We start from the raw sequence: 18,123 nt of genomic DNA, 5'->3' as shown, positions 1-18,123 counted from the left end.
AATCCCCCCCCTCCCACTCCTCACCAAGGGTAGGGAATATAACTCCCACTCCCCCCCCCCACACCAGTGTGAGGGCAGGTTACCCCTCCTTCCCCCCCCCCCACAGTGTGAGGGCAGGCTACACCCCCCCCCCACAGTGTAAGGGCAGGTTACCCCTCCCCCCCTCACAGTGTAAGGACAGGTTACCCCTCCCCCCCACAGTGTGAGGGCAGGTTACCCCCTTCTCCCAGTGTGAGGGCAGGTTATCCCCCCACCCCAGTGTGAGGGCAGGTTACCCCCCCCCCCCACAGTGTAAGGGCAGGTTACCCCTCCCTCCCACAGTGTGAGGGCAGGTTACCCCCCCCCCCAACAGTGTGAGGGCAGGTTATCCCCCCACTCCAGTGTGAGGGCAGGTTATCCCCCCACCCCAGTGTGAGGGCAGGTTATCCCCCCACCCCAGTGTGAGGACAGGATACCCCTCCCTCCCACAGTGTGAGGGCAGGTTACCCCCCTCCCCACAGTGTGAGGGCAGGTTATCCCCCCACCCCAGTGTGAGGGCAGGTTATCCCCCCACCCTAGTGTGAGGGCAGGTTATCCCCCCTCCCCAGTGTGAGAGCAGGTTACCCACCCCCCTCCCTAGTGTGAGGGCAGGTTACCCCCCCACCCCAGTGTGAGGGCAGGTTATCCCCCCTCCCCAGTGTGAGGGCAGGTTACCCCCCCACCCCAGTGTGAGGGCAGGTTACCCACCCCCCTCCCCAGTGTGAGGGCAGGTTACCCACCCCCCTCCCCAGTGTGTGGGCAGGTTATCCCCCCTCCCCAGTGTGAGGGCAGGTTATCCCCCCTCCCCAGTGTGAGGGCAGGTTATCCCCCCTCCCCAGTGTGAGGGCAGGTTACCCCCCCTCCCCAGTGTGAGGGCAGGTTACCCCTCCTCCCCAGTGTGAGGGCAGGTTATCCCCCCTCCCCAGTGTGAGGGCAGGTTACCCCCCCTCCCCAGTGTGAGGGCAGGTTACCCCTCCCCTCCCCAGTGTGAGGGCAGGTTATCCCCCCTCCCCAGTGTGAGGGCAGGTTTCCCCCCCTCCCCAGTGTGAGGGCAGGTTTTCCCCCCATCCCCAGTGTGAGGGCAGGTTACCCCCCCCCCCTCCCCAGTGTGTGGGCAGGTTACCCACCCCCCTCATTGTGAGGACAGGTTACCCCTCCCCCCCCCCCAGTGTGAGGGCAGGTTACCCACCCCCCTCATTGTGAGGACAGGTTACCCCTCCCCCCCCAGTGTGAGGACAGGTTACCCCTCCCCCCCCCCCCCCAGTGTGAGGGCAGGTTACCCAAACACCTCATTGTGAGGACAAGTTTTTTTTAATGTTTTATTCGTTGCACCCCCCCAGTGTGAGGGCAGGTTACCCCACACCACCCACCCCCCCCAGTGTGAGGGCAGGTTACCCCACACCACCCACCCCCCACCAGTGTGAGGACAGGTTACCCCACACCACCCACCCCCCCCAGTGTGAGGACAGGTTACCCCACACCACCCACCCCCCCCAGTGTGAGGGCAGGTTCCCCACCCCACCCCCTCCCCTCCCCAGTGTGAGGGCAGGTTCCCCACCCCCTCCCCTCCCCAGTGTGAGGGCAGGTTAACTCCATCCCCCCAGAGTGAAGGCAGGTTACCCCACATCCCCCCCCAGAGTGAGGGCAGGTACCTCCGCCCACCCCCTCAGTGTGAGGGCAGGTTACCCACCCCCTCCCCTCCCCAGTGTGAGGGCAGGTTACCTCCCTCCCCCCAGAGTGAGGGCAGGTACCTCCGCCCACCCTCTTTATTGTCGCTGTTAAAGGCTGTGTTCGGGGCTCTCCTCCCCTCCCCGTCCGACCCTCACACCAGCCCCTCCCAGGGTCCCAATCCAGTGCAGCGTCCCGTTGAGTGCAGGGAGAATCGGAGCGCTGCTGCCCGGGGGACGCGGCGCTGTGTCGGCGCACGGTGGACCATTGGCTGGAGCTGGGGCGGGGGTTTCAGCGGGCGCTCCCCCTCAGTCGGTGCGGCTATGAACGGGCTGAAGACGCTGTGTGTGCTACTCTGTGTGCTGAGGGCTGATGGCAGGGGCTATCCGGGCAGGAAGCGAGGAGTTCAGAAACACTACAGTACCGCCATACAGAGGTGAGACAAGCAGCCCATCTTCTCTAACTTTCATTCACGTTAAATGACTGTAGTCTGTTGAGTAAGAGGCAGCCGAGCGGCAGTAGGACTGAAAGCAACTGCAATATCTACTGTTCCTTATCTTTATATTGTGGGATTCACTTAACTCGCCAACAGTTTGAGAGAATTTTACTCAAACCGATGGGGCCAAAAAGTGTAACTCGAACGTTATCTGTGGTAACCTGCTGACATTGGCCAGGCTGTTTTGCCTTTTTGCTTGAAGTCACAGGTATACCTGTGGCTCTTAAAGGGGCATGGTCTTCACGGCGAATTATTTTGGGGCAAACCTTTGTTTTTTTTAAAGTTGGGACAAGCACGTAACACAATGTATATTGCATCAAAAAGTATTTTGGTATATCCAGTGATGTGAAGTCTCTTGCATTTGATGAAAGTGTAGGGCTGTTCTACTTCTGTCCAAAGGGAAGTGTGTTTTAGTGAAAACAATTTATCTTTTAATCCATGTTTACTTGAGTTCGTAAATGATCATTTTATGGCACTTGCAAAGTGATGTGTAACCTCTGTGTGTTGGGAGTTATGGTGACTGGTGATGTGTAACCTCTGTCTGTGTAGGGTTGATTTTAACATGTTTTGATGGGCGTTAACGGGACGGTAACTGCTTCAAAATAGGGTCGGTTGCCTTACGGCCCCGTTACCCCTGACAACGAGGCTGGTGTCATTTTGAAAGGAGCCGACCGCTGGGTGCCCAAAGCACTTGCCTGTTTCAGATGGTAGGCTCATGTCAATTTACAAATTGTGGTCTTGGGGCCCAGATTGCCATTTCAGGTTGGACCGGATCCGATCGTGTGATCATTGCGGGCCGAAGAGGCACAGCCAAGAGAAGTTTGGTATTATTGTGGGTCTTGGAGGAGCAGGAGTGCTGCTCTGGGCCCCACAAAAATAATCGAGTCGCTCCACCCTTGGTCCCCCTCTGCGATCGCCAGCCCCCCCAACACTTACTTTGTCAGGTGAAGAAGCCCAATATTGGCCTGCCTTTATCAAGTGAGCAGCATCGGGACCCCTGATGAAGCTCGCTGGTCCAACGTACATGAGCCTCTTCACTGTGGATACCTCTGACCAGGAGAAGGAATTTCATTAGAACTGGGATCCTGTAATTAAATGAGAAGACTTGCCTATATTTGAGAGAGTGGGACAAGATGCGTGCTAAAACCACCCCTCTGTGGTTGAACACTCAAGCGTCTACATAACTTTACATTTATAACTGCAGTTACAGCCCACTGAAAGATACAACTCAAGATAGATTTGCTAACCGGTTTGCACCAATCTGATGTATTTGAGTGTTTCCGGTCATATGCAATTTAATTTCTGATAATGTAGAGCAGTATTTGAACCATTGTGGTGGTGGGTGGGTGAAGGGAGGGAAATTTCCTGAAGGCATTAACTTTCACTGGATGCAGTTCAAAGGGTGCCTCATAGGCTGTGCTCATCATGTCTGTTCTTCGTGTTTTTGAGCCTTAGCAGGATGGCACAGGGCATCCCAGCCGAGGCCAGTCCTATCCTCATTCAATCTCCACATATGTGGTTTCCAGGAGTGACCCACCCTGGCTGATTTTTCTCCTCCCTATTTCAGGAACACTGAGGCCAATGAAAGTATCTTTACCAGGGAATGAATCACGGCTTTCCTCATCGGTACGGTTTAGTGCCAGATTGTGTGAGCATATACTTATTAAATCAAGGGATGTCTGATCCTACTGCAATCATTCAATCAACGAGTGAAACTCTTACATATTTGATGACAGGAAGGTGCAGATTTTATTTCACAGTGGCTAACACACTGATAATTGCCACCAAAATGTATCAGTTTGACCTTGCTTTGCATCACACATCTAAATCCCTCGTACTGCAGCAACTGCATTGGCGTGCAATGGCTAATTCAAAGGGTAAGAGCTGGCTGCAATTAGTCAATTACTGATCCAGTGTCAAGAGACCAGTGCAAATAGGATGTGTTCCAGTTAACCTCTGAACATTGAATTGTGTTAGCACAGATTTCCCGCAGCTTCCTATTCAGCATCCAACTGTACTGTTTTCTCCACAAATTCTGACTGACCCGCTGTGTGTTTCCAGCATGCCACTGTTTTGGTTTCTGTGCGCTGTGGGGGCGGGGAGGATTGTCAAACTGTTTACCGACGCGCTCGTAGCTGATGCCAGCAGAGCGTCTCTCGGGCGAGGATGGAACCCCTGAGACAGCATGCTTCCACACGAGGTGAAAGTAACCATTAAGTCAGCAGTGTAGCCCTGCCGCCCACTGCAGGATGTAAGGCAAGTGAAAATGCCACTGCTGCCTCTTGGGCCACCGAGCCCCTCCTAAATAGGTCATCTGCGACATCTTTCCGAGGTACAATATAAACGGTGCTTTGAGAGGTGCGACCTGCCGACTCTTCCAGCTGCCAATAATGCGATTTTCTGCTTGTTCGGAGGTGTGGATTCTCCCAGCCGCTGGGAAAGGTCCAGCAGACAGAAAACAACATTTGAGGATTGTAATTTGCAAACAACAAGCACATGTTGCTCTGGCGCTGTGGAATCTGCCTTTCAAAGTAAATGAGGTAATTCCACAGCGCTGGCAGTGTTGGCCTATGCTACATAACTACTTTCCTCACAGCTCTTCGCGAAACACGGTGATATTATTTGGGCTGGAATGTACTGGTGGAATTATTACATGGCATGTGAGAACTGACTTAATAGAGGGCCGACCATCTCTCTCCGTTCATTTCAGCACAGTCGCACCATTGGGTTCAGTAAATAAGGTTTGCTGCAATACAACTTTGCCCTTTTGGCATGCTAGCCCTGTAATGCAGAGCAGGTTATCTTTCGAACTGAGCCTGCTTAGTAAAGGTCCTGATAGAAACATAAGAACATAGAAAATAGGTGCAGGAGTAGGCCCTTCCAGCCTGCAATTCAATAAGATCATGGCTGATCGATCATTCACCTCAGTACCTCTTTCCTGCTTTCTCTCCATACACCTTGATCCCTTTAGCCATCAGGGCCATATCTAACGAACTGGCATCAACAACTCTCTGCAGTAGAGTATTCCAGAGGTTAACAACTCTCTGAGTGAAGAAGTTTCTCCTCATCTCGGTCCTAAATGTCTTGCCCCTTATCCTTAGATTGTGACCCCTGGTTCTGGACTTCCCCAACATCGAGACTCCAGGATGGTGTGTTGCCTCCCTGGTGCAAGGGTCAAGGATGTCTCGGAGCGGGTGCAGGACATTCTAAAAAGGGAGGGAGAACAGCCAGTTGTCGTGGTGCACGTTGGTACCAACGACATAGGTAAAAAAAAGGGATGAGGTCCTACGAAATGAATTTAAGGAGCTAGGAGCTAAATTAAAAAGTAGGACCTCAAAAGTAGTAATCTCGGGATTGCTACCAGTGCCACGTGCTAGTCAGAGTAGGAATCGCAGGATAGCTCAGATGAATACGTGGCTTGAGCAATGGTGCAGCAGGGAGGGATTCAAATTCCTGGGGCATTGGAACCGGTTCTGGGGGAGGTGGGACCAGTACAATCCGGACGGTCTGCACCTGGGCAGAATCGGAACCAATGTCCTCGGGGGAGTGTTTGCTAGTGCTGTTGGGGAGGAGTTAAACTAATATGGCAGGGGGATGGGAACCAATGCAGGGAGATAGAGGGAAACAAAAAGGAGGCAAAAGCAAAAGACAGAAAGGAGATGAGGAAAAGTGGAGGGCAGAGAAACCCAAGGCAAAGAACAAAAAGGGCCATTGTACAGCAAAATTCTAAAAGGACAGAGGGTGTTAAAAAAACAAGCCTAAAGGCTTTGTGTCTTAATGCAAGGAGTATCCGCAATAAGGTGGATGAATTAACTGTGCAAATAGATGTTAACAAATATGATGTGATTGGGATTACGGAGATGTGGCTCCAGTATGATCAGGGCTGGGAACTCAACATCCAGGGGTATTCAACATTCAGGAAGGATAGAATAAAAGGAAAAGGAGGTGGGGTAGCATTGCTGGTTAAGGAGGAGATTAAGGCAATAGTTAGGAAGGACATTAGCTTGGATGATGTGGAATCTATATGGGTAGAGCTACAGAACACCAAAGGGCAAAAAACGTTAGTGGGAGTTGTGTACAGACCTCCAAACAGTAGTAGTGATGTTGGGGAGGGCATCAAACATGAAATTAGGGGTGCGTGCAATAAAGGTGCAGCAGTTATAATGGGTGACTTTAATATGCACATAGATTGGGCTAACCAAACTGGAAGCAATACGGTGGAGGAGGATTTCCTGGAGTGCATAAGGGATGGTTTTTTAGACCAATATGTCGAGGAACCAACTAGGGGGGAGGCCATCTTAGACTGGGTGTTATGTAATGAGAGAGGATTAATTAGCAATCTCGTTGTGCGAGGCCCCTTGGGGAAGAGTGACCATAATATGGTGGAATTCTGCATTGGGATGGAGAATGAAACAGTTAATTCAGAGACCATGGTCCAGAACTTAAAGAAGGCTAACTTTGAAGGTATGAGGCGTGAATTGGCTGGGATGGATTGGCGAATGATACTTAAGGGGTTGACTGTGGATGGGCAATGGCAGACATTTAGAGAACGCATGGATGAATTACAACAATTGTACATTCCTGTCTGGCATAAAAATAAAAAAGGGAAGGTGGCTCAACTGTGGCTATCAAGGGAAATCAGGGATAGTATTAAAGCCAAGGAAGTGGCATACAAATTGGCCAGAAATAGCAGTGAACCTGGGGACTGGGAGAAATTTAGAACTCAGCAGAGGAGGACAAAGGGTTTGATTAGGGCAGGGAAAATGGAGTATGAGAAGAAGCTTGCAGGGAACATTAAGACGGATTGCAAAAGTTTCTATAGATATGTAAAGAGAAAAAGGTTAGTAAAGACAAACGTAGGTCCCCTGCAGTCAGAATCAGGGGAAGTCATAACGGGGAACAAAGAAATGGCGGACCAATTGAACAAGTACTTTGATTCGGTATTCACGAAGGAGGACACGAACAACCTTCCGGTTATAAAAGGGGTCGGGGGGTCTAGTAAGGAGGAGGAACTGAGGGAAATCCTTATTAGCCAGGAAATTGTGTTGGGGAAATTGATGGGATTGAAGGCCGATAAATCCCCAGGGCCTGATGGACTGCATCCCAGAGTACTTAAGGAGGTGGCCATGGAAATAGTGGATGCGTTGACAGTCATTTTCCAACATTCCATTGACTCTGGATCAGTTCCTATAGAGTGGAGGGTAGCCAATGTAACCCCACTTTTTAAAAAAGGAGGGAGAGAGAAAACACGGAATTATAGACCGGTCAGCCTGACATCGGTAGTGGGTAAAATGATGGAATCAATTATTAAGGATGTCATAGCAGTGCATTTGGAAAGAGGTGACATGATAGGTCCAAGTCAGCATGGATTTGTGAAAGGGAAATCATGCTTGACAAATCTTCTGGAATTTTTTGAGGATGTTTCCAGTAGAGTGGACAAGGGAGAACCAGTTGATGTGGTATATTTGGACTTTCAGAAGGCGTTTGACAAGGTCCCACACAAGAGATTGATGTGCAAAGTTAGAGCACATGGGATTGGGGGTAGTGTACTGACATGGATTGAGAACTGGTTGTCAGACAGGAAGCAAAGAGTAGGAGTAAATGGGTACTTTTCAGAATGGCAGGCAGTGACTAGTGGGGTACCGCAAGGTTCTGTGCTGGGGCCCCAGCTGTTTACACTGTACATTAATGATTTAGATGAGGGGATTAAATGTAGTATCTCCAAATTTGCGGATGACACTAAGTTGGGTGGCAGTGTGAGCTGCGAGGAGGATGCTGTGAGGCTGCAGAGTGACTTGGATAGGTTAGGTGAGTGGGCAAATGCATGGCAGATGAAGTATAATGTGGATAAATGTGAGGTTATCCACTTTGGTGGTAAAAACAGAGAGACGGACTATTATCTGAATGGTGACAGATTAGGAAAAGGGGAGGTGCAAAGAGACCTGGGTGTCATGGTACATCAGTCATTGAAGGTTGGCATGCAGGTGCAGCAGGCGGTTAAGAAAGCAAATGGCATGTTGGCCTTCATAGCGAGGGGATTTGAGTACAGGGGCAGGGAGGTGTTGCTACAGTTGTACAGGGCCTTGGTGAGGCCACACCTGGAGTATTGTGTACAGTTTTGGTCTCCTAACCTGAGGAAGGACATTCTTGCTATTGAGGGAGTGCAGCGAAGGTTCACCAGACTGATTCCCGGGATGGTGGGACTGACCTATCAAGAAAGACTGGATCAACTGGGCTTGTATTCACTGGAGTTCAGAAGAATGAGAGGGGACCTCATAGAAACATTTAAAATTCTGACGGGGTTAGACAGGTTAGATGCAGGAAGAATGTTCCCAATGTTGGGGAAGTCCAGAACCAGGGGTCACAGTCTAAGGATAAGGGGTAAGCCATTTAGGACCGAGATGCGGAGGAACTTCTTCACCCAGAGAGTGGTGAACCTGTGGAATTCTCTACCACAGAAAGTTGTTGAGGCCAATTCACTAAATATATTCAAAAAGGAGTTAGATGAGGTCCTTACTACTAGGGGGATCAAGGGGTATGGCGAGAAAGCAGGAATGGGGTGCTGAAGTTGAATGTTCAGCCATGAACTCATTGAATGGCGGTGCAGGCTAGAAGGGCCGAATGGCCTACTCCTGCACCTATTTTCTATGTTTCTTTGTTTCTATCGGGAACATTCTTCCTGCATCTAACCTGTCCAGTCCCGTCAGAATTTTATATGTTTCTATGAGATCCCCTTTCATTCTTCTAAACTCCATTGAATACAGGCCCAGTCGATCCAGTCTCTCCTCATATATCAGTCCTGCCATCCTAGGAATCAGTCTGGTGAACCTTCACTGCACTCCCTCAATAGTAAGAAAGTCCTTCCTCAGATTAGGAGACCACAACTGAACACAATATTCCAGGTGAGGCCTCACCAAGGCCCTGTACAACTGCATTAAGACCTCCCTGCTCCGATACTCAAATCCCCTAGCTATGAAGGCCAACATGCCATTTGCCTTTTTCACCGCCTGCTGTACTTGCATGCCAACTTTCAATGACTGATGTACTATGAAACCCAGATCACATTGCACCTCCCCTTTTCCTAATCTGCCGCCATTCAAATAATATTCTGCCTTCATGTTTTTGCCACCAAAGTGGATAACTTCACATTTATCCACATTATACTGCATCTGCCATGCATTTGCCCATTCACTTAACCTGTCCAAGTCACCCTGCAGCCTCTTAGCATCCTCCTCACAACTCACACTGCCACCCAGTTTAGTGTCATCTGCAAATTTGGAGATATTACACTCAATTCCTTCATCTAAATCATTGATATCTTGATGCTGTCTCTTTTAAGACCCCTGGTGCAGATTTGAATTTCTCTTCATGTCCATTTTTTTGTTACAGTAAATGTGAGTACTTTTATTTGTAAATGGGTTCTTTCAGCTCTGTGGACCTATTGATCTAATGTGACCTTGTGGCCCCTTTGTCTTCCCACCTGCCCCATCAATCAATCCAGCAATGACCCAGAGCTGCACAACACAAGTCTCGAAATGTCTTTGTTGCTTTTCCACAGAAGGTGAGGCTCGGTGGTTCAGTGATGTATTGGCCAGCAAGCACTGTTATGTCTCTGACTCTCCCGACGAAGGTCTATCAACATTCAAGTGAAGCCTGCTTTGATTTTAAACTCACTGAGTCAGTATTTTTCAGACTAAACCACTTAAGAAGGCTGCGGCCCAATTAGCTCCCAGATGTGTTTTTTTCCACCTAGAAGCTGACACCGGATTGAAAAAAGTGTACATGGTATTCAGAAAGGCAGAACAAAAATGATAGAAAATTACCAAAAATCACAGGCGCTAATTGTCTGTAGATAATAATGGGAACAGAGGTTAATGGACCTTTGGAAATTGTAACCTTCTGTTGACCCAGACTTTCTAATGTATGTCAGGTTATTGTTTAAAAGAAGGAGCTCGTGCCATTTCTGCACCTTTTTAAAAGATGATCACCTGAAGGGACTAACTCCTTGTTGTAGGGTATGGTTCGACAGTCACTGACATTCCCTCAGTACCTTGTCTAATTGCAATTCTGCATTCTGAGCCTCGAACAGTATGAATGTCACCAGGTAATTTGACTGTGGCAGGAATTGATTCCAGTCAAAAGCAATCCTGTCCCCACCTGACATTCATATGCAGGGGTCAGTGGATGTGATCATGAACCTTGGTAATTTTTTTCCTCTCCCTACCCCAGCGACACCTACAACCTACAGAGGTGCTACCACTGCCCTCAGAACCCTTGAGAAAAGGAGGGGGGAAATGAAACCAGAATTCCTGCCCCTGCTGGAAAGTTCAGGTTTGGAAACCGGTGGACAATAGCATAGGGACTTGGCTGTGGGTGCCAAACATGCTCACTGTCCAGGTTTACTCATGAAGTGCCATAGGTAGACCAATGATTGTTGAACTGTACCTGATGAGAGTCAACATATTCGAGAAAGAAGAGAATCAGTATAATTTTAAATTGGTTCCAGCTGTAATTCACTGATTTTTTTTTAAGATTCAAAATAAAAATGGATGGAACTCCTGGGCAGAAATCTTCAACTGATCTGAAAAGGAAGCAAAATCTGTAATCTTTGTTGTGCCTCAAAGGGAAGCATTAATAGGCACCTTCTTGACTGAAAAATGGTGCTGGTGCATCGTATGACATTGGGGGAATCTTCCATCAGAAGATTTAACTCTTGTCTCTAATCTGACTACACAATGTTCTCGGATATGTCCACTTTCTCTTAATGTTGTGTGGAGGTTAATGAGGGGTGTCACAATGCATTGGTGCGTCCGTGCCCACTATCATGCGGGTAAGGCAGTTTTGAGAAAAAATCAGCATGGCAAATTCCAATATGGGCTGTGTCGTTGTGGGACAGCTCCCAACAAATGCACAGAGGACCCCTCCCAAACATTTCCAAACAGATGCCCAGAGGGCCCTCCCAAACACTTCCCAACAGATGCAAATGGAATTCAATCTTGATGTGTGAGGTAATACATTTGGGGAAGTCTAACAAGGCAAGTGAATACACATTAAATGGTACGACACCGAGTAGTGTTGAGGAACAAAGGGACCTTGGAGTGCAAGTCCACAGATCCATGAAAGTAGCAGGCCAGGTAAATAAAGTGGTTAAGAAGGCATGTGGAATACTTGCCATTATTAGTCGAGGCATGGAATACAAGAGCAAGGAGGTTATGCTTGAAATTTATAAAACACTGGTTAGGCCGCAGCTGGAGTACTGCATGCAGTTCTGGTCACCACATTACAGGAAAGATGTGATTGCACTGGAAAGATTGGAGGTGCTGGGTCTGTTTTCTTTGGAACAGAGGGGAGACCTGATTGAGGTGTATAAAATTATGAGAGGCCTGGATAGGAAGGACCTGTTTCTTTTGGCAGAGAGGTCAACAAGCAGGGGGCATAGATTTAAAGTAATTGGGCTGGGATATGAGGGGAAATGTCCACCCAGAGAGTGGTGGGGGTCTGGAACTCGCTGCCTGAAAGGGTGGTAGAGGCAGAAACCCTCACCACATTTAAATAAATACTTGGATGTGCACCTGAAGTGCCATAATCTGCAGGGTTACTGACCAAGAGCTAAAAAGTGGGAATAGGCTGGATAGCTCTTTGTCGGCCGGCACAGACACGATGGGCCAAAATGGCTTCCTTCTGTGCTGTAAATTTCTGTGATTCTATGCACAGAGGCCCCTCCCAAACATCTCCTAGCAGATGCACAAAACCTCTTCCAACAGATACAAAAAGGGGTCCCTCAAATACCTCATAGTAACTGCAGAGGTATCCCTCCCAAATACTTTTCAGCAGGCGCATAGAAGGATCCCTCCCAAATTCATCTCAGCAACTGCACAGAGGAGCCTTTCCTGTGCACCTCCCAGCAGATGTATGCAGCAAATACATTGCTCCATGAACAAACGTTCAAGATGCACTCTGTTCAACAGCACTGGGGCATGTTTGAATGGGCAGAAGCTGACTGCACCAGATATGAAACAATCTAATAATTTTAACGTTGGTAGTTTCATTGAGTTCATTGCCATGGAAGCTGTCGAAAAGATGACTCAGTGTTAATGTTTAGGAATGTTCCTTTACGTTGGATGCTGGGACGTGAATTGGTATGTACCAGAGGTCCTCGGGAACAACTTCCACTCTCTGTATAAGTCCCTGCGCACACTAAAGATGATGAAAACAAGCCAAGGAGAAGTAATAGCTCAGTGAGTATAAAATAACATCCTGTTTACTGTCTGTCTAAATTCACTACAAGACATATATTGGATAGCCCTTGTAAAAGAATAATTAATCGCGTACAAACATCCATGATAAATATCCTGCAGCGTACATGTGAGTCTTAAAAATAAGATTTGTGAATTTAAAGATGTGATTTTAAAAAACCGTTTGAGTTAGTCATTTGTGCAAATTGGTTTTAAGTAGCATCTTGTTTCTGAAGTATTATCCCTGTTGGAGGGTACGGAGCTGGACTGAGGTTTATAACTTCACTGCAGTCCTATTTTGTTCTTGTACTGTGGCAGGTTAGTGATAGCGATGGAGGTGGAGGCAGGGAGTGGGCGATGGGGGAGGCAGTAATTTCCACTGCCATTACTGCCCCTCCGGGGTTCAAAGAGAGGCGGCAACAGGTTGAAAATCCAGCCCCAGGTCTTTGGATTGTATCCGTGCGTACAAAAATAAGCTAGGGACGAGATAGTAGAGGCACTATTGAAAAGGGAATAGTGCTAGAGGACTGGTGGACAGCCATTGTTATTCCTGTGGCTGTCAGCTGTGGCTCAGTGGGTAGCACACTCGCCTCTGAGTCAGAAGGTTGTGGGTTCAAGTCTCACTCCAGAGACTTGAGCACAAAAAATCTAAGCTGACACTCAGTGCAGCACACCCTCAGCACTGCACTGGTCAGAGGTGCCGTTTTTCAGATGAGACGTTAAACCGAGACCCCGTCTGCGCTTTCAAGTGGACGTAAAAGATCCAAAGGCACTATTTCGAAGAAGAGCAGGGGAGTTATCCCTGATGTTCTAGCGAAAATTTATCCCTCAATCAACATAACAAAAAAACAGATTATCTGGTCATTATCACATGTTTGTGGAAGATTGTTGTGCTCAAATGAGCTGCTATGTTTGCTACGTTACAAGAGTGACTACACTCATTGGTTGTAAAGTGATTTGAGATGTCTGGTGGTCATGAAAGGTGCTATATAAATCCAGGTGTTTCTTTCCTGTATTCAAAACGGGAGATCGAAACAATCCAGGGAACTATAGGCCTGTTCGCTCACCGTCGGTGGTAGGAAAGATAGTGGAATCTTTACTCAAAGCTGTAATAAAAAAATGTCTAGAAATCAAGAACATATGGCCTTTATTGCAAAGGGGATTATAAAAGCAGGGAAGTCTTGCTACAGCTATACAAGGTATTGGTGAGGCCACACCTGGAATACTGCGTGCAGTTTTGGTTTCCATATTTACGAAGAATATATTTGCTTTGGAGGCAGTTCAGAGAAGGTTCACTCGATTGATTCTGGAGATGAGGGGGTTGATTTATGAGGAAAGGTTGAATAGGTTGGGCCTCTACTCATTGGAATTCAGAAGTATGAGAGGTGATCTTATCGAAACGTAAGTTTATGAGGGGGCTTGACAAGGTGGATTCAGAGAGGATATTTCCACTGATGGGGGAGACTAGAACTAGAGGCCATGATCTTAGAATAAGGGGCCACCCATTTAAAACAGAGATGAGAAATTTCTTCTCTCGGAGGGTTGTAAATCTATGGAATTCACTGCCTCAGAGAGCTGTGGAAGCTGGGTCATTGAATAAATTTAAGAAATAAATAGACAGTTTCTTAAATGAGGGGATAAGTGGTTATGGGGAGCGGGCGGGGAAGTGGAGCTGAGTCCATGATCAGATCAGCCATGATCTTATTGAATGGCGGAGCAGGCTCGAGGGGCCATATGGCCTACTCCTGTTCCTATTATGTTCTTATATTAAAGAGGAGTCAGCATGAATTTCAAAAAGATGCTCCTGCTTGACTAACTGTATTGAATTCTTTGAAGAAGTAACAGAAAGAGTAGACAAGGGTGATATAGTGGATGTAATATGCATGGACTTTCAAAAGATCTTTGATAAAGTGCCACATAGTAGACTCAACTAAGGTCAGAGTATGTGGAGTCAGAGGACAAGTAGCAGAATGGATAGCAACCTGGCTACAAAACAAAAAAACAGAGAGTAAGGGTTAAAGGTAGTTACTCAGGCTGACAGAGGTGAGAAGTGGTGTTCCAACAGTGATCAGTACTGGAACCATTGTGGTTCACCATTTACATAAATGACTTAGACACGGGAATTGGAAATACTGTATCCAAATTTGCGAACGACACCAAATTGGGGTATAGTTAATACTGAGCAAGACTGACAAAATATAAGAAGACGTTACAAACTTGCAGAATGGGTGTGCAAATGGCAAATTAATTTCAATATAGGTAAGTGTGAGGTAGCGAATTTTAGTAGGAGGAATAAGGAGGCTACCTGCTCCTTGGAAAATCAGTCTAAATGGGGTAGAGGCGCAAAAGGATTCACAAATTATTCAAAGTAGGAACGTAGGTTAACAAAGCTATAAAAAGTATAAGCAGAGCACTGGGGTTCACTTCCAGAGGAATAGAATTCAAAAGCATAGAAGATATGTATAGAACCTTGGTTAGACCACAATTAGAGTACTGTGCACAGTTCTGGTCTCCATATTACAAAACCGATATTGAAGCACTGGAGATAGTTGTACCCTCTCTTGTTGCAGTATCAGGAAAGACTGGGGCTCTTTTCTCTAGAAAAGAGAAGACCGAGATGACCAGATAGAGGTCCATAAAACTATGAAGGGGTTCGATAGGGTAGATGTCGAGAAGATGTTTCCACTTGTGGGGGAGTCCAAATCATAAATATAAGAGGGTCGCTAATAAATCCAATAAGTCATTCAGAAGGAACTCCTTGACTCCGAGTGTATTGAGACTGTGGAACTCGCTGCCATATGGAATAGTTGAGGCGAATAGCATAGATGCATTTTCGGGGAAGCTATATAAGTACATGAGGGAGAAAGGAATAGAAGGATATAGTGATAGTGAGATGAATGAAGGTGAGTGGAGGATAAACACTGGTGTTGACCTGTTGGGCCAATGGCCTATTTATGTGCTGTAAATTCTATGTAATTGAAGGGGTAATACTGCAGAACAGTAAATGAAAGGACAGGAATGAAAGAGCAGCAATGAAAGGAGACAGGATTGGAAGGGACAATAATGAAGAACAATATTGGAGTGTGCAGTAATGAAAGACCAACGATGGGAGAATAATGGAAAGTACAGCAACAGAGAGAAACAATAATGAAGGGGGCAATAATGTAAGATGCAGTAATGGAGGGAGGCACTGACAGAGGGAGCAGTAATGGAAAGGTGTAGTAATTTTGGCATTGGTGATGGAGGGAGCAATATTGGAAAGCAGCAATAGCTGAGGGACAGTGATAAAGGGAGGCAGAACTGAGTGCAGTGCATGCTTTCATTATCCTTGTGTTATGCGATGTGATATTAAACAACGTGAAGAGATGGGAGAAAATAACAAGGCAGCGACAGAGTTAATCCTTAGGCCAATTTTTAAAAGCTTCCTGACATGTAATGAGCTTGTAGAAACTACTCTGTAATACTAAAAACAGTCGGGCTGCACCTCTGTAAGAATGCCAAGTGGGGCTGCTACAAGCTCTTTCATGTCACCACAGTAATGAAATGTCTCATTGCTGCAAACCGAGTCTGCACTGTACAATCTTAAAGGCTAATATTTTTCAAATTTTTAATGAAGTTTGCATATTGGCACACAATCTGTGAAATCATTGTGCATTTTGATCACGAGGTGCTTGTGGAAGAATACTTTGGTATATTGCATTACATGGTGTGGCTGTACTTACTCTGGGAGTGATGCATTTGTAAGAGTTAAAGGAATTTGTTTAGTCTTAGTCCTTCGGATTCTATTGAGCTGTGGGGGAGCAAAAGGTCTTGCCTACATTAATTAGTGGTTCGGCTGTTTGGGTCGTTTTTCCTGCTTGGGTTGAGGTGGGTTGCTGTCTCAGGCAGGATACATTTGGGTTGCTGTCCTGACCAGACTACAGTTAGGTGCCTGTCATGATTAATTTGAGGCACTGGGAATTGGGCTGAATGCTGACACTCCCACTGTGAGGTCTGAGGTGTGGTGCTGCTGGTGTGAAATAATGTACTAGATTTTCTGATTCCTGTCAACCTTGGCAGTTTGTATACCAAGAGGCTGTGAGTGTTCAGAGTGAGGCCAAGTCCTGGAGCCACACAAGGCTTTGTTCTGGAGCTATCTGCCAAAACCACAGCCCATCTGTACAAATACACTTTGAGCTCTCATCGATTTGAAATTAACTTTGGGATCGCTGCCTATGCTTTTAGTGAGCTACAGACCCAATGAGACCGAGAGAGTTCAAAGTTTTATTGAAATGAGAAATTAAAGTGTATTTTCTTTATTAAAAAGGGAAATGGTAACTAGTTGGTGGAAAGAGAGCAGTGGAGCAGAGAGCTTGCAGAAACCAATGCCTTGGTGAGAGGTTCACTCTCATAGTTTATGCTGTTTTGGACCCCAATGAGATTCTTTTACTATAGTCACTCTCACACTCGCATTATTAAAACAATGTTACTTAAAACATAGTGCCCCCAATTTTCTCCCTTCCTCTCCTGATAGCTCTGACTCTTGTTGGGGTCTGGTTCCATGGGTGCCAGCTGCCCACTGGTACCTTGCCCAAGTGGTCATTCTTTATGTGAGAGCCAAAAAAGTAATTGACAGGAGGATATTTGACTGTGGAGGCCATCGCAGCTGAGCCCGAGTCTGTCCACACTTCCAGCTGAAGTCATTGTGATGGTGACCAGGAGCAGTAACGTCAGCTGAATTTTCCTCTGCCTAGCCCAGGGAGCACTAAGACCAGTGGCTTTGACTCCTGCCTTGCCTCAGATCAGCTAGTTCAGCACAGGTAAGGAATCAAACATGGGAACTTCTTGCTCTAAGGCTCAGTACCACACTCAGTGGTGCATTTACTCATTGAATTTTCACAGGCTCAGGATGGCACTTTTAACTGTAAGAGTTAGTTCTGCCTTGTACTTGACGTCTGGACACTTTTCTTTTTTATGGCCACATGTATCATGCAAGGCAGTCTACATGGTTCATAGGATAATGGTGTCTACACAGAAAATCCAGCTTGGGATGTAATTGGTGCACAGCCACTGGAAGTTAAACTGTGAGGCAGATGTGGATTATTTCTTTAATAAAAACAGAACAGGTCAGGCAACATCTGTAAAGAGAAAATCCAGGTTAATATTCTGGATGTAGAGCCTTTTATCACAACTGAAAATGAAAAGGTAATTCAACCTATAAACTGTTGATTCTCTGATTCAAGAACCCTTGTTTCATCCCCCCTCATTTTCCCCTTTTTTCACAACTATACAAAAATATTAGCCTGTCTTTTATTTTTCAGTTCCAGTGAAGGGCTACAGATGCTGACTGATCTGCACGCTTCTAGCATTTTCTTTTGATTATATCTTTGTTATCCTGTGCAATTATGCATTTTTGAAAATCTTGTTGAAATAAGTAGAACTTTGAAGGTGCCAACTGCAAGGAGTAAGTGAACAGGAGATGTAAAGACTCAATTTCCCCCACTGTCTCGTCATGGTCTATTTCTATGGCACCATAATCTCGTTATTTGCTTTTTTAATGCTGTTACATCTTTTGAAATGGTTCCTTCTGCAGCATGCTCCAGGGCGCCAATCTTGGTCTCCTCCTATTTATTGTTCACATTCCTTGGTGAAATCATCTACAAGTATTAACTCAGCATCCATGTATGCTAACGACACCAACATAAGAACATAAGAAATAGGAGCAGG

The 18,123-nt window shown here is 46.6% G+C and overlaps 1 protein-coding gene across 9 annotated transcripts in view; it reads left to right on the top strand.

The window, feature by feature from the left end:
- The first annotated feature begins 1,787 nt into the window (after positions 1 to 1,787).
- LOC139280002 (kielin/chordin-like protein) overlaps positions 1,788 to 18,123 on the top strand; it is a 531,474-nt gene continuing 515,138 nt past the window's right edge. For 8 of the 9 annotated variants that reach the window (XM_070899412.1, XM_070899417.1, XM_070899413.1 and 5 more), the window contains exon 1: positions 1,788 to 2,122. In XM_070899412.1, coding sequence (XP_070755513.1) covers positions 2,010 to 2,122 — 113 coding nt within the window. In that variant the 5' untranslated portion in view covers positions 1,788 to 2,009. The remainder of the gene's footprint in view (positions 2,123 to 18,123) is intronic. The other variant, XM_070899414.1, reaches the window with a different exon arrangement.

Source organism: Pristiophorus japonicus, chromosome 14 (genome assembly GCF_044704955.1).
Source record: "Pristiophorus japonicus isolate sPriJap1 chromosome 14, sPriJap1.hap1, whole genome shotgun sequence".
NCBI lineage: Eukaryota > Metazoa > Chordata > Chondrichthyes > Pristiophoridae > Pristiophorus > Pristiophorus japonicus.
Note: the sequence above shows the minus strand (reverse complement) of the source record. Positions and strands in the feature narration are given on the sequence as shown.